Below are 21,311 nucleotides of genomic sequence, written 5' to 3'. Positions count from 1 at the left end.
ACTCTCAAATGGTAGCAGGAATAAAAATGCATAAATGTATAAGTTAAAGCAGGAATTGCTTTAATTCTACTGCAATTAATTTTTAACGCTCCACTGATTTACACATCAAAGTTAGTAACATGTCTTGGGGAATACTACTCCTGTGTAAAAAAAAAAGTTGTGTAAGGCTTTTTTTGCTACAGAGGGAGCAGTAAAAAATCTGATAAATGCTAGTTGGCGCTAAGGACTACAAGTTTAGTGAAGGAGATGTGAGCCTACCAGGCTTCTGTAGCCTGCTCCCGACTCTGCTTGAGGCTAGCTGCTTGAAGCTACATTAGCTGCATAACACACGTCTTGGGCCACGCTAACTGTTTGCTCTGTTTTAAATTGGTTATCAGGAGTTTCTTGATGTTATAGGCGACTACAGCTAATTCCATCAATGACATGCTAATGGCTAATGGCTAATTGAGGATATTGTGATGCCAAACATGGAGGATAATGAGGAAGATGAGAAGGGTGAAGAAGAGTCTGAGCTGCATTTATACTGTAAGTTAGCATCATGAGCTAAAAGTAAGCTACCTCTGTCATGTGCTGTGTGCCTCAGGCTAACGTTAGCTACAGCTGTAGTGCTGTTTGATGAATCTGCTTTACTGTATCAGACTCCGGCAAGTGCTACAGTTGTATTCTCTCACAGCTACAGTATTTTGTGAATCCCAGCTCATGACTTTTTTATTACAGCTTTAAGAAAACTCGCCGGGAAAAAGTTCCTTTTGCCTTCAGAAAGCATGAGATTAGCGCTTTACAACATCACTGGGAAAACAGTACTATGAACATCAAACCAGCACACGTCACTGATCCAGAAATAGACGCAGACATCACACTTTGTGCACTTCATCCCCGCAAATATGACATTTTCAGTTCAAATCTAGTTAAGAGCTTAGCTGCAGATCACACAAACATGATGGAGCTGCAGTGAGGTCACACAAGTCAGCTGATCACATAACAGCCCCCGTCACATAACGCTCATGCAGACGGATCAGATGGTACTGTTGTACTGTTACTGCATTAAAAACATAATCCTGTGTTAAATAGAAAACCTGTAAGCCAACATAGCACCGAGTGTAATTCTCATATACTACTGAGATGCTCATTCATAAAAAGAGATGTATTTTAGACTCATATGAACTCTGTCTTTTCTTCCCCCCCCTTTATGCCATCTTTATCTTTGTCACACTGACACCAGCTCGAGCAGAACTTCTTTATCCTCCTGCTTTCAGAAACCAGCCCCGGAGGCGCTGCAACGTCAGCGGGTTCAGCAGGGCAGCGATTGGTCCTCACAGCGATCACCGCCGAGCCAGAGTTTCATCAGGTCTCACACAGAGTCTCTTTGAAGCTTGATCCAGCAAGAGCTCAGCTGTAAGAGCTGCTAAAGATACTACAGGGCGCCCAGTGCCATGCTAGAACCGAGCGGGGTTATAAAACCCACAAGGATGTGGGTTATGTTCAACACAATGTCAGACAATAGTGAAAAATGTCCGTTTTGAGTGCCCGAGATCCAGGTTTTTGTTCCAATAGCCGTCCCAAATATTCAGTCTTTCCCAACTACAGGTATTTTATTTTACCTCAGGCGCTACTTCTTTCGTTTTCAGAGAGTATGCTGATAAATTGGGAAGAAGCCTGAGCTAATAAAAGAAAAAAAGTAATTACGTTATGCTGAGTCAGATGCAACACCTTTACAGCAGGTGTTCACAGTGCGTGTTAACCAGCAAGTAAATGAGCAGAGAGGTTTGAACAGTTAGCTCAAAGTCCGAAACCGACAGTTTCATTAATGGATTAACTATTTAAATACCTGTAAAAATGTAAAGACAGTAAAACAGATAAATAATGGTTTTATTATAATTAAATGAAAAATAAACTATAGCGACTTATAGCTCAGAATCTAGAAGAAAAAACGAAAGCTTGTCCTCCAACCCAGACATGGACAATTCAGCTATATTAAAACATTTCTTAGCACGCTGTCCTGACAGAGAGCCCTGAAGGGAACCGTCACCAGTCTTAGCTCGGCATTCTCAGTATGAACACCAGAGGAAGAGACTGATGAGGATGTTAATGGAAGTAAATGGTCAAATGGTAAATGGACTGCAGCTTTTCTATAGCGCTTTTCTAGTCTTCCGACCACTCAAAGCACTTTTACACTACATGTCACATTCACACACTGATTGCAAAGGCCTGAGTGCCAATCTCCAATCAGGATCTATGCACATATATACACCAATGGATATGCCTTCAGGAGCAATTTGGGGTTCAGTGTCTTCAAACACCTGGAAGTTATGGCGCTTTAAAACCTGGAGCCTAAATGACTTGAAGGTACTTCAACATGTGACTGTAGCAGTCAACCCACTGAGCCACAGCTCAGAGAAACGAGAAGGTGACTGAGCAACATGATGGACAAGAGTTAATCTTAAACAGGCTTTTGAGTTGATAATGTTGATTTAACCATTTAACTATTTTGGGAAAACACTGACAAACCAGGTCTGAGAACATGTTGACGATAAAAGTCTTATTCAAATTAACACACATTGGTGGAAACCCAGACAACAACAACTAAGTATATTTGCCTCTTTTACGTGCACCTTTGTGTTCTATCATCTGAAAACCAAAGAGGAAGTCAAGAATGTTCTTAACAAAGATTCCCTTACACCTTGTTTCTATCAGGGACATGGGAAAGTCCTCATAATGTGGAGCTGCAACGTGTTTCAACCTGTATCCTGCATCCAAAATACGATGCTTGTTTATGCTTCCTGGAGGGACACATTAAAATGTCTTCTGATTTGCCTCCTCAGAACCTTCTGTGTAATTTCCAAAAGAGCTACAAATCACTGCTCAAAAGTAAATCCATTGTATGATGTTAAAACACTACAATTAACACTGTACTGGTGTGATATTGTGTCTGTACTTGTGTCACGTGGTGAAATTATACTGTACATGTAAAGGCCAAACGAGGGCGAGAGCTAAAAATTAGCTACATTCTCTCTGTTCAACACACCAGTTTCTTGCTCTGTGTTGTAGCTAAATTGCATCATCCCTATTAAAGAAGAATAAATTCAAACACCATCACCCGACTCTCTCCTTTAACCCAGCCGCAAACATAAATACATGTTGTTTTTCTGGCACATTTTGACTCCACTGGTGCTGTTGTTTTCTTGGCAGGACTGTCTCCATTGTTTATGAGCTGCTACAGTATTACTTTGCACTCCGTGTTTATACAGCATCTAAAGATGTTTCAACACAAAATGTGCCATCTGGAGAGGATGTGGTGATAAATGTGAGGGTAGAGGGATCATCGGAAAGACCCTCTCAAGCGTAACAGCTCTGAATGAAAATGTATTGTCCAGGATGCTGTGAAAACGTCTTGGCATCGAGATGCTGAAACAACAAATGCTCGGAAAGCTGTTGTAAATATGCTGCGTTCAAGGACCAAACAGTGTCATTCTGAGACATGTGATTTTACAATATGGTGGAGGATTTTCCTCCTGTTTCAGCCACTAAAAGATGTAAGAATTTGAAGCATGGAGCAGCCTCAGGAGCGGGAACACACACTGGTGGATGGTTTATGTGTGAAGTGTCCAAACACACACAGCTGACAACATCTTGGTCAGAACATGATCGAGCATCTTGGCTCGCCTCCCCGAGAATGAACAGCGCTCACACACACACACACACACACACACACACCAGCTAATCCACTGCCCTGACAGTAATGGGAGGCAACACTAAGCATGTTTGGCGAACATCCAACATGCCTTTCACACACGCACACACACACACACATTTCCCACACTCACACCCTCCACACAAAAGCACCCATCATATAATCGCAGAGGGTGTGGCCTTAGAGAAACTTATATCATCTTCAACATGGAGGGAAACTAGTGATGCTGACAGCTGAGACGCTCCTGTAGGCTGTCACTCAGATGCCACACACACACACACATACACACACTGCTACACAGCAACGTACAGGCAGATGTTTTTCTCTCTGTTTCCCCTCCTCTTCCTCTCTCTGTTCTTACTTCCTCATGTCTGTAGAGCATAATGCTAGCCCTCCATCCCTCCCTCCCTCCTTCTTTCTCCCTCCTCCATCTCTCTGCATCACTCTGCAGTGCTACGGCTCCCTCCACATACAGCGTGCCGTCAGCTGGCAGACGGAGGAAGAAAAATGAAAACACACCGTGGATAGCAGAGCATCGGGATCCCTCGACTGAAGGGTTAAGGAGACAGAAATGTGGACAGAAATTAGCTGTTTTCTCACCTTCTCTTCTCTGTATCGCCTCCTCTCTCTCTCTCACTCTCTCTCTCTCTGTGTTTGTGTCCCTCCTGACTGCAGCCACACTGTTTCTCTCGCTCTGATTCCTCCTCTTCCTCCTCCTCCTTCTTCTTTCTTCCTCCTCCTCCTCCTCTGGGCTGCTGCTCTCACAAACCTGCTGCCGCTGAGTGTCCGCCTCTTCCTCCCCTCTCTCTCTGCCTCTGACAGCCCCTCCCCTAGCCATTCTCCTCCCTGTTCATCACTGATGCTCTCTCTCTCTCTGGGCTCAGCATCAGTTGAACAGGAATGCCAGAGGAAGGTTGAGAGCTGTTTTTCTCTCTGTCTATCTGCTGCACAACAAGAAAAATATAAGAAATTGTTAAACCAAGCTAAAACTAATACTAATATAATGTTCAGTTTTCATTAAACTGATTTAGTGACGGGGTATTTTCAACTATAACAACCATTTCCATGATGTAGTTATAATGTTGTATTGTTGAACTGGGTTGCATTCTGACAGGTATTATGATTATTTCGGCATTATCTTGTCCACCTCATGTGCATCAATGAGGCTAAATGTTGGCTTAATATCAGGAATATCTCTCTGTGTGCAAAACAGTTCAATAGCAGCACCTGCAACTGTTGGATTAGCCTTCATTAGTGTTAGCTAGCTCGGTGTACCTGCAAGAAGCTAGCAACCAAGTGTAGTGCAACATTAAAGCACCAATTATTAATTTTGTATAAATAATGGATTAAAAGAATATGTGTAATAAGCAGAGGGTCATTCGCAGAGATACATCACCTGATTTTGCTCTTTTATTAATTTATACTTTAGTTAGAGCATCGTTTAGCTAACTGTTGACTTTTTCTTAGCTGCAGCTGTTTTCAAGGTCGCACTGAAGAACAAAGTTAGCAACTAGTAAGCAAGTGAAGAGCACTTTTTTACACTTATATTAATCTCCACTTTATAGCATCGATAAGCTAACTGTAGACTTTTTCTCAGCTAACTGTAGACTTTTCTTAGCTAACAGTTTACTTTTTCTCAGCTAACTGTAGACTTTTTCTTAGCTAATAGTTTACTTTTTCTCAGCTAACTGTAGACTTTTTCTCAGCTAACTGTAGACTTTTTCCTAGCTAACAGTTTACTTTTTCTCAGCTAACTGTAGACTTTTTCTCAGCTAACTGTAGACTTTTTCTTAGCTAACAGTTTACTTTTTCTCAGCTAACTGTAGACTTTTTCTTAGCTAATAGTTTACTTTTTCTCAGCTAACTGTAGACTTTTTCTCAGCTAACTGTAGACTTTTTCCTAGCTAACAGTTTACTTTTTCTCAGCTAACTGTAGACTTTTTCTCAGCTAACTGTAGACTTTTTCTTAGCTAACAGTTTACTTTTTCTCAGCTAACTGTAGACTTTTTCTTAGCTAACAGTTTACTTTTTCTCAGCTAACTGTAGACTTTTTCTTAGCTAACAGTTTACTTTTTCTCAGCTAACTGTAGACTTTTTCTTAGCTAATAGTTTACTTTTTCTCAGCTAACTGTTGACTTTTTCTCAGCTAACTGTAGACTTTTTCCTAGCTAACAGTTTACTTTTTCTCAGCTAACTGTATTTTTTCTCAGCTAACTGTAGACTTTGTCTCAATTAACTGTTGACTTTTTCTCAGCTAAAGTTTAAGAGCACTTTTTTGCACTTGTATTTATCTCCACTTTAGTTACCATCTTTTAGCTAACTGTTGACTTTTTCTCAACTGTTGATTTTTTCTTAGCTAGCTGTTGACTCTTTCTCAGCTAACTGTTGACTTTTTCCTCAGCTAACGGTTGACTTTTTATTAGCGGCAGCTGTTTTCAAGAACAGACAAAGTTAGCAACTAGTAAGCAAGTGAAAGTTCAACAGCGATAGCTAATTTAGCTTCTCAGATATTTCTTTTTTGTGGTGGTGGTGGTGGAGACCATACAGAGCAACAAAGACAGTGGAAAATGGGTATTTGTCAGAGACACAACACAAAATGAAATTGTTAGCATCTTTCTTGTTAAAACCTTTTTATTCTGCTGCCCATAATTGACTTATTTATATGAGAAAAAATACTAAATAAACAGTATGTTATAAAATTATAAAATCTGTTGGTGAAATTGAACAACCAGATACCGTATACCCCCTCTGGTTGTGGCCAGATTTTGGATTAAGTAAATGTTTACATGTTAGAAAAACCTTCCTGTTTATTCGCAGAAAGTGTCTCAATGACAAAACTGTAATGATAGAGGCACAAAAAGATGGTTACCCAGTGACAGCTGTATCTTCTCCTTTCTTTTCCACTTTCTCTTTGGCTTGATTCCACTCTGTAATGCTGTGGTGACTAATTGGATCTGATAGGCTGCCTCTGATGGAGTGTCCCCCTCCTCCCTCCCCCTCCTCCCTGAGCCTGGCAGGACTGAAGCTGAGGTCGAGGCTGTCCACGTCTTGCTCTGGAGCGGCTGCTGGCTCTTTGTCTGCTCATGCAGTGGACACACAGCATCTTAATGATGGGTTAACCCCCCGCGCACACACACACACACATCCCTTCATTCACATGATAATTGAGGGTGTTTCCAGTCTGTCTTTGTGCCTGGATGCCCCCACTCTTCTCAGTGTCTGGACCGCCGAGGCCCTCTGGATACAAAGGAGTGAAGTGCACACACAAACATGCCCTGAACATGCAGACACATGAGATTTCATGCTCTTTAAGTGAATTCAAAAGTGAGCCACATGTGTTGGTTTTCACAATGATGAATATGCTGGAGTCCAAAATTGGTCAGGTCATAACTTTCAATAACTATCAATATTGGCATTATCATTTAAAAAAAATAAGATATTGAGATTATCTGACACTTTTATGTAAAAATAACCGAATAAATACATTTGAAATACATTTGTCCTGTCCTGACCTGACTGTGTCTGTGCAGTGACATTGCTGCTCTCTGTGTATCAGCTGGACGCAGCGAGTATCCAAACTACAAACATCCCCATTAATCACACCAGTGGTCGTTTTGGCTCTTTGGCCAAATTGATTTGGAGACATCTGCTGACCTCCTCCTCTGGGGAGCAGGAGAGGCCGGCCTGATGTCCATAATGAGGGGAGGAACAGGAGGTCGGAACGGTCTTCTGACCCCACAAACCAGGTCTGTGTGTTCGGTCAACTCCAGAGGCACCACATGACCGGAGTGGACGTCAGATAATAGGGCACATGTTGGAGACCCTGAGAGCCATTATTCTGTGCTGAGTGCAGATGTATACAGCAAAATGATGATGATGAAGTATTTACTTCCTGTTATAATTACAGTAGAATCCAGACATGGCCTGTAGTCTCATTAACTTTATTTCATATGCGTCCCTCTGGCAAGTTCTTCTCTTATTCATGCTGTGGGCACAATGACAAAGCAAAAAAAGACTTAGAAGTAGTTCCTTTGTGCAACAACAAATATTATTTTTTCCTCTGCATTTCTTATCATGTTTGTTTCACAGCCTCTGGATAACATTTTGTAGAAGGAAAAAAAGAACAGAGCTCATAAAAGCAAACTTACTTTAGACACTGGGGAAAGGAAATGAATCATCCCTCTGCAATGCTGGAGATTCTGTGCACCAGTCTTTGTGTAGAAACTCAAGTATGTGATACAACGTTATGCTCTTAAATGCAGCATTTTCAAATTCAGCAACTAGCTTGAATTAGGAGGACCTAAGGCTTGTATAAATTAACTATATACTAAGCATAGGTATTATAATTATTGTTGTGTCTGTATGCTTAACTAATTAAAGTACAATACATTATAAATACAATGCAGCAAACAGCAGCCAGTTAAATCCTGCTTGCATCTTTTTGTTCTGCACTTGGGATAGATGCCGTATTTATGACACTTAAGAATGAACACTTAGTAAGCATGACTCAGATCTGCAGCTCATCAATAGCTGCATAAATCTACTACTCAGACATAATACTGATAGAATACAATATACACTATATCTGTAGGTTAGTGTGCAGATAGTGTGTCTTTGGGAAAGACATAAAGATGTAGCCAATGTGACCCATCGGTTTGTGAAACCACCTATCGAGTCCTGGAGTTCGGCATCCTGGCCGTTGCCTTCTCGGTTATTTCGGAGCCAGACGTGAGCGTACGTGCCAGGATGATGAATCCATCCAACCATTATCTATACCGCTTATCCTGTTCAGAGTTGCAGGGCGGGGTACACCCTGGACTGATCGCCACATACAGACACATAGAGAGGGACAACCATTTCAATCACATTCACACCTACGTGGGAAACAATTAACTTCGCAAGCATGTCTTTAGACTGTGGGAGGAAGCCGGAGTACCCGGAGGGAACCCATGCATGCACCGGGAGAACATGCAGAGTGGGGAGCGGTAACCACTGCATCACCGTGCAGCCAAGGATGATGAATATGCATTAAGTCCTGCTTGTCAATCAGAGGTAGCCACAACCTTAAGCATACCTTAAGCATAGCACTAGAATTGAAAAGATTACACGATGCTGTATTGAAGAAACAAGTGATTGAGACCATAAACTCATTAGAAAAATGTTCACTGAGGTAATAAATCAACTAAGAAGCGGGGACATTTTCCTGTCTGTTCTGAGAATCTGACTTGTTTTGCAACGAGTGGAGTCGCCCTCCTCCGGCTATTGGAAATAATGCAGCTGGTAGTGTACTTAGGAACAGGTATGAGCCGAGCAACTGGAAAAAAGATCTGCTACAGAAAGTGAGAGTGTAATCGGAAAATAAGGCACAGAGGCAAGTAACCGAGGCAGGTGTGAAAGTCTGAGGGCCTCTAGTGGACAGGTGGAGAATGGCAGTCACAGCAAATATTCAGTGTAGAAAAGAAACAGCCAAATGAAACGCACAGGAATACAAGAGATTTGATTGGACCAAAGGTGTTTCTGGTAATTTGGCCTGACTTTTCAGAGGTTAGCTCAACCTTCAGAGGGGGAGAAATGAGCTCTCACCTCTCTGTATGACATTAACTGATATCATATTTACTGTTCTCCCTTTCATCAGATCGTAGCTCTTTGTCTGGATGCAGGAGGCCTAATGTCCTCTCAGACTAATGCCGGCCTGGCGCCACAACTTTCTCACCATTCTCTCAGCCTCCAAGAGTCATCAATATGGCTGTGTGTCTGGCCTCACTGCATTATCTGCTGGCACTCAGACTCCTGCAAGGCCTCTGACCGCTCTCTCTTCTCTCCACCGTCTGAGATAATGAGGGGGGAGATGGGAGGATAACAAATCAGGTTGTAGCAAATTGGGTTACAGAGCCATTTTGAGTTCTTATTTCTGGAAAGGTTTAATTTGTTTCTTACATCACAATGACAGTATTGCCGACAGTAACCGAACGACTATAGTGACTGACTGATGCTGAACATTCATGGCCACACGGAGAAGTACACTGACATAAAAGGAGATAAAAAATACATCCAGAGATGTAAAAATAGCCACAAAGAGGTGAAAAAACAACCAAAAACATGTTAAACACAAAAACAACTACAAAGGGACACAGAAAGAACCACAAAGGCACAAAAGCAACCTTAAGGAGCCGCAAGAACAACTTTAAAGACATGCAACAACTTCAAAGAGACAAAAAAGCAACCATAATTGGACAACCAAAAAGAGTTGTGACGACAAGCACAAAGAGGGAGAAAAACAACTACAAAGTGACACATAAACAACTACAAAGAGACACAACAACAACCACAATCAGACACACCAAAACTACCACAGACACAAAAACAACCACAAAAAGTCATGACAAGAAGCACAACGAGACACAAAATCAACCACAAAGAGACACAAAAAACAACAAAGAGACACAAAAAACAACCACAGACTTAAAACCAACCACAAAGAGTCATGACAAAAACCACAGAGACACAACAACAGCCACAATCAGATGAAAACAACTGCAAAGAGACAAAAGAACAACCAAAAATAGACACAATACAACAAAGAGATTTTAAAAAAATGTCCCCGAAACAGAAAAAAATGACCAACCAATGATACCAACACGGCCATGCGTCTCGATTAATGTGTAAATCTTTATATCACTGTGGGGCTTGTTGTCTCACATGCATCTGTAAGCTATTTGATATTACATAGCAGCTATTCATGAATTTGTTTTTGTATTTTTGGACATTGTTGTCTTTGTCTGATAGTGATAGCTGCAGAGAGACAGGAAAGGCAGGGAACAAGGGGGGACGACATGCAGCAAAGGACGGTTTCATATCTCAGAGACCCAGAGCTCTAAATTACAGTTTGAAAATATTTATACTCACAATACAAATCTTCCCATTTTGAAGTCAAGTCATTATATTTATTAGTATATTTTGAGCAACTAAAAAATGATTTATAAGCTCAGTTTAAACGGCTTCACCCTCCATTACATCTCTGCTTGTTCTATGAAGGCGGCGCAGCCAAACATGCTTGTGGAGGTTTTTTTCTGTGGCAGGTGTTTTTTAAGATCTATACCATTTCTGGGAAATGTTTCATAATTTTATGTACCTCACTGGCTGCTGCAGAGCGGCACGAGGGAAAGTGAATTACAGCCGTCTGTGTGACTTAATAGAGACAGAAGGGAGGGAGGGGGAGAAAGCCGAGGCAGATTTCTGCTCATTCGCAGCAGTAAAATAAAGCAGGTGGCTTCAGCTTCCTTTGTGAGTCTTTTAATTTATGAGATTGTTTTGTTAGTAAATGTGGAATGTCAACTTTAGTGTGTGCAAACTATTGTCTCCATCTGCTGCTGTTAAAATGACTCTAATGTTTACTTCAGACGGCTGCAGTCTGTCTAATTTAGGTTCTGATGTCTTTGGTGGACAGTTTCAGTTTCTTTATTAAAATATGAGACTGAATCAAGTGCCCATCTATATCTCACTAAGTGTGTGACTGTCCAGAAACAGGCCTGATCTGCAGATGAACAGTACCTGCATCTCAGGGAGCAGGAAGTTCCTCCAGTTGGCGGTCCGGCTCTCTTGCCTCAGTGGCTCGATGCTTATTGGATTGCGTGCCCATTCCCACAGCTCCTGCAGGTCAAATGACTGGTGGGATGTGTAGCTCACGGCTGCTAAGTGGTGTATTGATCAGTCAGCTGAGCCTCTGGGCTGATGGGATGTGCTGCAGCAGAGCCAGGAGCTGGAAGGATGGTAATGGGCACTAAATACATTCCTGCACAGATTAGAGCCGCTGCCTTGGCTGACAGAGAGGGAAGTTCATCACAGAAGAGGTATTAAATCAACTGTAGAGTTTAATTGAGTTTAATTTATGCAGTTGAATTTTTAGCTTTCTTTTTCTAGGAGACAAGGTTGGAATTTTACTGATATGTTCAAACAAACATGAAGACCCCTGACAGTTTATCGTGTTATTTAACAGACAGACGAGTGTTAAAATCCATCCCTGCAGCTGGCATTGATTTTAATCTACAGATCAGCACTCTACACAGTAAACACATGCAAACAGAAATCAACACACCACATGTGCATCTGACTTTGCCCCCCACTGTGCCAGTCACAGTGCGTTCCAGTGACCCAGTGCCCAAGATTAAAGCCTAGCAAAGCCAGATTTAGCCTCCCAACAAACCAAATCCCAGATTTTAAGAGGCTGCGAGGACTCCTGGACTGTAAAGCCACAGCAACGCACCGCCAGCCAAGTTTATTTACACACTAACATAAAGCCCTCTCGTCTCTTAGGATGACAGAGTGCTGCACAGGCGGCAGGGAGAGGGAGTATTTCTGGGTAAAACGCAGTCAACATCAACCTCCAGGAATAATCATATTAACACTGTGATTCATGAGGCCGTGCATTGAGGTCCAAAAGCCTTCTGCTGCATAATGAGCTGCAGCAGTATGTATAAATTATTCTGTTTAGAGAGAGAGTGTAGGTGTTTGCAAAAGCAATTCAGAAAATGTAATGCTGAACTTTACATATGAGGATTTTCAGACATAACCAGTTGGAAAACAAACAACACATACGTATTAGATATGCTATGAACAAAGAAGAAAATATGAATACAGACACATTAGTATAAAAAGCAATCCTCAATAAGGACTTAAAAAACATTTAAATTGTTTCTTAAAAAAAAAAAAAGTTAAACTGAACTGAGTACCAGAAGGAAAATGGGTAAAATTATGGCTAGTGATAACGTTAGCAAGAACGCTATGGTTAGCCAACTTGCTGTAACTTAGCTACACTGCATTGTTATGGCATTGGTTGCTTTGTAGCGCTAGCTGATCCAAGTAATTTACCAAAAGCTAGCTAGCCAATTAACAAGCAAACACAGCCCCAGTAGTTTGTATGCAATGAATGAGCTAGCTAGCAAATTCCCCTGCATTAGCAAGCAAGCTAACTTTAGCTAAGGCCCCTGATTAATCGTATGTCCTAGCGATATTGACCCGTTTTCCAGTTCAGTTATTCCTTCATGTCCAGAAGAAACTTTCTGTGCTAAATTTTGGCCTTGAGTGCTAGTTTGTTGACGTTAGCGGAATCCATTGCTAACACTTGCACTGTTGGCGCTACAATTCTTTCACACATAAGCCACATGAACAGATTAAAGGTACAACGTGAAGCAATACACACGTATTAAAACTTCACTCATATCTAAGGTCAACTGACCCTTCGATAAGTCACGCCCCCCTTAGTTACTGTTGCTACGTTTAAGTTTTTGGCTGTCTGCTGTCAGACTTGCAGATTCCATATGCACACCGTTTCAACATTTCTCCTTGTACTGAAAGCTTGACAGGCCTTCCGCGCCTAGTTACGATTCCTAACGTAGGATTGGACAGTGGCCATCCAAAGGAGGGGCTTAGCGAATTGTAAAAAATGTACAAAAATTTGCTAACAGAAATACAAATAAATCAATAATTTGGGATTGAGAGGTGTAACGCTGTTTAAAAAAGACTGTATATGTAACATATAAAAAAATCTAATCTAACTTTTTTTACAGGTTTTTCTTTAACCGTATGCTCTTCAGCAGTCTCAAAGACATTCTGTTTCCAGGACTGTTTAAGCTGCTTAAATACCTGTAGGGCAGCTAACTACAATCACAGACAATGAGAAACAACACTTGTTTTTATATTAATTTATTTCCATACACACATTCTCTGCATCTTCAGTCTTACAAAACCTTGTCACTCTTAAAAAATAGTCCTCTGACTCAGACACACAGTGATAAATATATATCAGAGCGTTCAAAAGAAATGTATACAAGCGGTAATTGGCACATCTAGGAGAGAGGCTTTATCACCAGCTTTGCATGTTTCTTGTTTGTCAAACAGATCATGAAAACAGGCACATTTTGCAAGTACAGCCTCAAGAAATAAAGTTTATACTCAGCTACAATATAAATCCCTTTAAAAAAGTACCCAGAACCAGGGATCCAGCCCCTTGAGTTTAAAAAAGAATCACACCCATAAGAAAAGTATCCAGTAGCTCCAGAAAGCCCACATTCATTTACCTTTGATTTCAGAGGAAAACTGGTGGTAAACTTAGCACACACTTTAGTGCAATTAGCAACATGAAGCTTCATTTTATAAGTCTACAGGCTGATTTGTTTGAGCATAAAAAACATAAATGTACCTTTAAAAAAAGAGCAGGAGAATTAAACTGAGCGACAGTGACATCTTCTGGTTATAATCAGCACCATGCAGCTCGTTCCACAGAGCAGACATGATGCACACGACGTCACCTGTAAGAAGCTGTTTAAATGTTCTTGCTCGTATGATTGAATCTCTTTGGTGGCTTTCTCCCAGTTAAGATATGTCATTTGTGATTTGTCATGAATCCATGTGAGTTCAAAGATGTTTCCTGCTCAGGAAATGTGCCTGCAGAGTCAGAGTTTCAAATCAGCGATCAGTTTATACATGAATTCCATCGCAAGCTGGTGTCTTGTTTTTCAGTTTTTCTTCTCGTCTCCGGGTAAGAAGTACGGGTTCTCATGGCCTTGAACCAGATAGGAGTAGCGGGATGGATTCTTACCTTTAAAGGTCTTCATTCCATCTGGGTTGAGATCGTATGATCCCGTCTGAAATGTCAGCGGAAGCAATAATGATATTAGCATCTTTCATTTTCAAACATTCAAACACAAACACCCCTTACAGACAAATCACCAATGTGCACTAAAATCTATTATTGACTACCCCAGACTAACATCAGCTGAGCATCTTTGAACCATCAGTCACTTGATTTAGCTTGAAGATGAGAGCACACAGCTGTCCACAACCATCAAAACGCTCCCAGGAAGCTTCCAATCACCCAGAAAACCAGTGATTCTCACTGTCTAGATCATCAGCAGGAAGCATCAAGGCAAATCAGAATCTAGAAGCAAAGCCATGCCTTACCTTTTTCCATCCGTTGTGCTTCAGATGAAACCCCTACAGCAACACATGGGGAGTCAGGCAAAGCAGGGAGCATGGGAGGGAACTACTTACTAGTACTATATACTGTAAATATACATTCTGGATGATTGGGTTATACTTAATAGTGTGCATAGGTGTGTTTCTTTTAAATTACACGAGGTGATCATGTGTCAAGTGAGCATGAATTTGTTGATCTGCAGGTCAAATAAAGTCCAGTTGTTGTGGTTTAAACTGTAGGAAAGCATTGTCTTTCAGTGTAAAGCAGGAGCCACTACACACTGAAATGTTTAAATAAAGTTTAAACAGCTCTATGTGTTCAGATGTTCAGCCTAGATAACCCAGGTGTGTCTTTCATCTGCAAGCGGCCAAATCCATGCTTACCGGGTTAGTTTGAGGTTAATCAGCAGGTGCAAGATGTCAGGAGAACATTGACCAAACTTAAGGCTGATTTAGTGGAAACGCACGACAGAGGGATTAGTTGTAATTACTCGAGACGGCGAGACAATATACGGGAAACATTCAATGACTCACCAATCCGTTGGTCTGATGCTTCTTGTCCACCAGTGCTCGAGTGCTGCCCCCTTCTGTCAGCTCGATGGAAGGAGCTGCATCCCAGTTAGTGGTGGCTCGAGGGATGGGGGTGATGCCAGTGGGCCACGGCTGGTTTGTGTCGTCTGAGGCGTAGGGGCTGCTGCTGCTGTCTGGCTTGCTCTGTGAGCGTCCCCCACTGGTGTTAAAAAATAGAGAAGGTAAAATGTTGCATGTGTGAAATTTCACCTGGAATGAATTAATGTCAATAAAAATATTTTTTATTTTTATTATTTTATTATTGATATATCTTGTTCCTCTGTTGCTCCATTGTAGTACAAAAAATATTAAAATCACAGTAGTTTATCTCTTACCACAATAACATCATGTTGCCATAAATACTCAAAGAACTAAATGTATGTTACTGTATTGCACAGCTGAAAATAGTCCACAACTGTCCCAGGAAATTACTGATCCTTTTCATAATAAAAGCTGAAATTTTGTTTCCTGTTTTCAAAGACTTATGTCCTTAAGTATAAAAGTCTAAAATGAATTTTTAACTATCACATGTTTTTGGCCATTTCTTCTTCCAAAACAAAGAGACAGACCAATGCAATGCAGGTTTTGGTCTTTTCACATACTCCACTACTTCGAGAAAAATACTGAATAACATCTCCTTTACCCCCTAATGAACAAATCATTTTGCCATTGCTATAAGACATTTAAACTGATCATTTCAAAGTTCTTATTTTCATTCTATTTGGTGGCACCATATGGGGATAAAAGGCAACTGTAGGTGCACACATCCCAGATAACCAGACGTTTACATCTGGCTCCCTTTGTCACGGTTGTAACTCTTGATTTTCGTCGCTTTCCTTTTTAGACTGTTTGCCTTAATCTGAGCGTTGGATATGTTTCTTTTTCTTTGAAGTTGTATCTGTAGTCATCGATCTTTTCTTTGTTCAGCCATAGTAGATTACTGTTTACTCGCAACACTTGCAGAGACCGGAAAAGCAGCCGCTTAGCTCCGCCTACCCTCTCTGGCAGACCAACCACTGCTGGCTGATGGAAAACACATCACTAACTGGGCGCCGCTTGTGTCCCACCAGACACCCAGTCAGTAATACTGCAAATGCTGCAAAAGGCTTTCATTTGTTTACATGAAAACCTTCGAGATTATGACTTTAAGTTTAAACAAAATCTAAAATCATTATATTTCAACATCCTGTTGGTCATAACTCAAAATTAAAATGTAATCATTATACTGTGTGCATCATTATCGAGGATGCTGAAACATTTGTATGCATCCTAAATGTAAAATTAAACCCTAGTTTAAACAATGTAGGCATACAAATAACAACAGCCAACATTAGTCAGAGCTAAAACATGCAGAGTGTTAATATCCATTTCTTTCAATTGAGAAACTGCATGAATTGATTATATGCTGCATAATCATAAAAAAAAATCAATACTAGGGCTCTTAATGTTTGGAGGATTTGTTTGTTTTTCCCCTATTTTCCTACCAGAAGCAGTAGATGAGCAAAGCCAGGATCAGGATGATAAGAATCCCTCCCAGGACGCAGGAGATGACCACCACTGCCAGCAGAGCAGCTGTAACACACACATTAAAGGCATATTTCACTTTTTATTCAACTTCTACTTCTGCTGCATCATTTCAGCCCGTTAAAATAGTTACTCACAGTCGTTGCAGTTGAAGCCAGCATATCCAAATGAACATCTGAGGGACCAAACAGAGCATTAAAAATGATGATACTTGTGTTTACAGTAGGCAAGTTAGAGAGTGAATCCACAAGGGGGAGCTAACTTCATATCAACACGTACCACACAGTGACAGTAAAACACCCCACACCTGTCATTCCCTTTAAACAAAACTACAAATGTGTACTTACGGCTTGCACGTGTCTCCCACTGCCCTCTTCCCGCTCGGACACGCTAAAAAGAAACACACAATCATTTAAACACACACACAAAATGTTTCACAAAGAGAATGAAATAAGAACATAACAAGCTACAGTTTCAGACTCGCTCAGGGTAGACCAAGACGTTCAATACGCCTGATTGCACTGGCAATGAAAACACGAGCACAATGAGAGCCTCTTCTTTTGGAGGCCACATGATGACCATAACAAACAAGCCCATAAGGGAACATTATGTGTTTCTGGGAAAGGCAGTGTATGAACACATTTGTATGAAAGTCTTATTCTATATAAGCTCTACATATAGCCGATCTCCGTGGTCACAACCCCTCCACACAGAGAGAGAAAGCTGTGATTCTTCCACGTTTCCGGGGTAACAACCCAGTTAAAAAGAAATAAATGTGAGCGATAAATGAGGTAAAGGCCGAGGGTTGGCATGGAGAAAAGGCTGCAGCTCTTGACCTTGTCTCTGAGTCTCGCTCCCTGTTGTTTCTCCCCCTCATTCTCACACACAAGAATGTCACAGAGGAGTTTTTTTTGTTACAGTTCTCTTTACTGTAGATCAGCTGGGAAAACGTCACTGGAGCTTGTCTCAGGCGCTGTGGGGCATCAGATATAATAGTCTATGTATGAAGCTTTAAATATCTTTAGCACTATGGTAGCAGAACATGATAAAGATGATTTCAGCATGTTCTGGTCGGCCTAGTAGCTGTTACCTCTGCAGCTGGTGTTTGAGTACATGATGGAGATGTAGCCCGCTTTGCAGGAACAAACAGCCCGGCCGCCTGTATTTGTGCATGTTGTTGTGGCGGCCTCACAAGGTAGCGGCTCCTGCTCACACAGGTTGGATCCTAAAACAGAACACATATAAACAAGTGTATGAGAAAGAGTTTGTGTTAAAATAACCAAAGAAGTGGATAGTGTACAAGCTGTACTTACTTGTAAATGTAGCGTTCAACAATACATTTGAGCCTGCTGAGGTTATAGCCTTTCTAATGGACTTAACAACAGACTCTTGAGTGGCGTTGGTGTTTTCAAAGATGTTATTTACAGTTGCTTGCACACTTCCTTGTCTAGAAGCACAAAAAACATTGAAATATCTTTTGTAAGATGGCGCGATATCTTGCTGCAGGAGGAGAAAGAGAAAATACTCACTCAAGTCGTACAATGTCAGATCGAATATAACCAGGCTCATTTTTGAGGGCATCTCTGAGCTATGAAAGAGGGAAAAAACAGGTTTAATGACTGTGAATGGAGCATTCGTTCTAATTTCATTAACATGATTCCTAAGCTCACAACCTACCGCTGCTGATATCTTAGCCGCCGTCGTCTGGAATATGGTCGAGGACCTGTTGCTCATTTCTTTTTTAAAGATCAAGGAGGTGAGATGAAGCTGGCCGGGGAACACTTGGGCTGAGTGAAAAGAAGGAGAGGATGAAATAAGGCCCAGATTCTTACTGCCACCATTAGATGTGAAATGCTGTTATGTTCCTACCGGGTTCACAGCGGCCGTTCAGCAGGAAGCTACCGGAGAGACACTGGCAAGTGCCGTTGAGACAGACGCTTTCAAGAGGACAAGGGACAGATGGACACACTGTTGATGGGAGAAATAATGAGTGGCCATCAATAACTCTTATTTGAAGCGGAAAAAAGTTCTGATATACTATAACCTTTTAAACTGATGTGGTAAGCAGCTTATTTACCAATCCGGCAGTGAAGAAACAACATGTGTTGCTCCTCTCCTTTTAGCTCTGTTTTTGGTCTCTACCAACTCCTGAAGGATATATGATGCCCTTTATCTCCTAAACGCTCCACTATGCTCACCAGCTAGTCACTAACTCTGTTCCGTGCTGAACAGGGAGTGTACACTGGAAGATTTCAGAGCAAAGACAGCTGCCTACTGTGGCCAATGGAGAGAGGTACGAACCTATGACTGCACCCAGGGTAGGAATGGGCGTGGCTGCAGTGGTTGGGTTGACGGTGGTGCTTTCTGTTGTTCTCATGGTGGTATCAATACTGGCGGTGGTGGAGGTTGGCATGATGGTGGACAAGGCTGGTTCAGTTGACTGAGTTAAAGTACTGGTTTCTGCAGTGTGGCCAGGCACTGTAATAATAAACAATATGTAAAATCAATCCAAGGATATCTAAACAGAGAACACAGCCAACATCGCTGTCTAAAAGCATAGTGCAGCCTTAACCCATAGTCCACATTAAGTTCCTTCTCACCTGTATGTTTGAGTAAACAATTTTTTAAGAACACACACACCAACACTCATTACGCTGTTAGTCCTACCTCCTGGGGTTGCTGTAGAGGGACTAAGGGTGGTAGTAATTCCAGTGGGGGAAGCGGTGCTACTGCCTGGGGAGGTGTTTGGAGGGAGAGAGCTGGAGTTTGAGACGGAGGTAGGTGAAGAAGATGGGGTTCCAGTAACAGTGGAGAATGAGGGTGTTGTGGTAGATGGAGGAGACTCAGGAGAGGTGTTAGTAGAGTTTGTTAGTGTAGTTGTAGAGATAGCAGGGGTTACTGTACTTGTAATTGTTGTGCCGTTGCTGGTTTGTGTGGTCGTTGGAGTTGGAGTTGTTGTGGTGGCGCTCAGCTGTGTCGTGGCTGCAATCGAGGTTGTGCTGTTGTTGGTCTGTGCAGTCAGTGTGATTGTTGTTGTGTCGTTGCCAGTTTGTGTGGTCTGTGTCATTGTAGTTGTGTCATTGTTGGTTTGTGTGGTTTGTGGCATCGTAGTTGTGTCGTTGCTGGTTTGTGTGGTCTGCGTCATTGTAGTTGTGTCGTTGCTGGTTTGTGTGACCAGTGGCATTGTAGTTGTGTCGTTGCTGGTTTGTGTGGTTTGTGTCATGGTAGTTGTGTCATTGCTGGTTGGTGTGGTCTGTGTCATTGTAGTTGTGTCGTTGCTGGTTTGTGTGACCAGTGGCATTGTAGTTGTGTCGTTGCTGGTTGGTGTGGTCTGTGTCATTGTAGTTGTGTCGTTGCTGGTTTGTGTGACCAGTGTCATTGTAGTTGTGTTGTTGCTGGTTTGTGTGGTTTGTGGCATCGTAGTTGTGTCGTTGCTGGTTTGTGTGGTCTGTGTCATTGTAGTTGTGTCGTTGCTGGTTTGTGTGGTTTGTGTCATTGTAGTTGTGTCATTGCTGGTTTGTGTGACCAGTGGCATTGTAGTTGTGTCGTTGCTGGTTTGTGTGGTTTGTGTCATTGTAGTTGTGTCGTTGCTGGTTGGTGTGGTCTGTGTCATTGTAGTTGTGTCATTGCTGGTTTGTGTGGTCTGTGTCATTGTAGTTGTGTCATTGCTGGTTTGTGTGGTCTGTGTCATTGTAGTTGTGTCGTTGCTGGTTTGTGTGGTCTGTGTCATTGTAGTTGTGTCGTTGCTGGTTTGTGTGACCAGTGGCATTGTAGTTGTGTCGTTGCTGGTTTGTGTGGTTTGTGTCATTGTAGTTGTGTCGTTGCTGGTTGGTGTGGTCTGTGTCATTGTAGTTGTGTCATTACTGGTTTGTGTGGTCTGTGTCATTGTAGTTGTGTCATTGCTGGTTTGTGTGACCAGTGGCATTGTAGTTGTGTCGTTGTTGGTTTGTGTGGTTTGTGTCATTGTAGTTGTGTCGTTGCTGGTTTGTGTGGTTTGTGTCATTGTAGTTGTGTCGTTGCTGGTTTGTGTGGTTTGTGTCATTGTAGTTGTGTCGTTGCTGGTTGGTGTGGTCTGTGTCATTGTAGTTGTGTCATTACTGGTTTGTGTGGTCTGTGTCATTGTAGTTGTGTCGTTGCTGGTTTGTGTGACCAGTGGCATTGTAGTTGTGTTATTGCCGGTTGGTGTGGTCTGTGTCATGGTAGTTGTGTCATTGCTGGTTTGTGTGGTTTGTGTCATTGTAGTTGTGTCATTGCTGGTTTGTGTGGTTTGTGTCATTGTAGTTGTGCCATTGCTGGTTAGTGCTATCTGTGTCATTGTTGTTGTGTCGTTGCCAGTTTGTGTGGTTTGTATCATTGTAGTTGTGTCGTTACTGGTTTGTGTGATCAGTGGCATTGTAGTTGTGTTATTTCCGGTTGGTGTGGTTTGTGTCATTGTAGTTGTGTCACTGCCAGTTGGTGTGATCGGTGTAATTGTAGTTGTGTCGTTGTTGGTTTGTGTCATCGGGGTCATTGTAGTCATAACATTGCTGGTGTTTGTGATTGGCACACTTGT

At 41.8% G+C, this 21,311-nt stretch overlaps 3 protein-coding genes across 3 annotated transcripts in view; all 3 read right to left on the bottom strand.

The window, feature by feature from the left end:
- Nucleotides 1-4,484, bottom strand: part of mpp3a (MAGUK p55 scaffold protein 3a) — a 31,839-nt gene extending 27,355 nt beyond the window's left edge. Inside the window, exon 1 of the mRNA XM_069676111.1 lies at nucleotides 4,292-4,484. The gene's annotated coding sequence lies outside the window, so the exon portion shown is untranslated. The remainder of the gene's footprint in view (nucleotides 1-4,291) is intronic.
- Nucleotides 4,485-13,410: 8,926 nt separating this feature from the next.
- On the bottom strand, nucleotides 13,411-17,026 carry LOC138603946 (protein HEG-like). Its single transcript, XM_069675727.1, has 5 exons — nucleotides 17,022-17,026; nucleotides 16,897-16,934; nucleotides 16,720-16,807; nucleotides 15,200-15,395; nucleotides 13,411-14,334 (listed from the first exon to the last, which is right to left on the bottom strand). The coding sequence occupies exons 1-5, from the start codon at nucleotides 17,024-17,026 to the stop codon at nucleotides 14,206-14,208; spliced, it is 456 nt and encodes a 151-aa protein (XP_069531828.1). The 3' UTR covers nucleotides 13,411-14,205.
- Nucleotides 17,027-17,968: 942 nt separating this feature from the next.
- LOC138603945 (uncharacterized) lies at nucleotides 17,969-20,177 on the bottom strand. Its single transcript, XM_069675726.1, has 7 exons — nucleotides 19,427-20,177; nucleotides 19,061-19,237; nucleotides 18,629-18,727; nucleotides 18,437-18,546; nucleotides 18,289-18,347; nucleotides 18,069-18,206; nucleotides 17,969-17,984 (listed from the first exon to the last, which is right to left on the bottom strand). Exons 1-7 carry the CDS (start codon nucleotides 20,175-20,177, stop codon nucleotides 17,969-17,971), a joined length of 1,350 nt encoding a protein of 449 aa, XP_069531827.1.
- Nucleotides 20,178-21,311: the final 1,134 nt, after the last annotated feature.

This window comes from Semicossyphus pulcher, unplaced genomic scaffold (assembly GCF_022749685.1).
Source record: "Semicossyphus pulcher isolate SPU_LCO1_2020_fin unplaced genomic scaffold, fSemPul1.0.p SCAF_25, whole genome shotgun sequence".
Lineage (NCBI taxonomy): Eukaryota > Metazoa > Chordata > Actinopteri > Labriformes > Labridae > Semicossyphus > Semicossyphus pulcher.
The sequence above is the reverse complement of the archived record's forward strand: the minus strand, read 5'-3'. Positions and strand labels throughout refer to the sequence as shown.

What these genes read in the sequence shown, in the direction of transcription:
- LOC138603945 (XM_069675726.1), bottom strand. Translation starts at nt 20,177, where the DNA reads ATGCCACAAACCACACAAACCAGCAACAACACAACTACAATGACACTG. An exon ending in TACCCTGGGTGCAGTCATAG is followed by an intron (nt 18,728 to 19,060) that starts GTTCGTACCTCT and finishes TCCCATCAACAG; the next exon opens with TGTGTCCATCTGTCCCTTGT. An exon ending in CGGCTAAGATATCAGCAGCG is followed by an intron (nt 18,348 to 18,436) that starts GTAGGTTGTGAG and finishes CCTCTTTCATAG; the next exon opens with CTCAGAGATGCCCTCAAAAA.
- LOC138603946 (XM_069675727.1), bottom strand. An exon ending in TTGCTCATCTACTGCTTCTG is followed by an intron (nt 15,396 to 16,719) that starts GTAGGAAAATAG and finishes TTTTAACACCAG; the next exon opens with TGGGGGACGCTCACAGAGCA. An exon ending in AGCATCAGACCAACGGATTG is followed by an intron (nt 14,335 to 15,199) that starts GTGAGTCATTGA and finishes CTGACATTTCAG; the next exon opens with ACGGGATCATACGATCTCAA.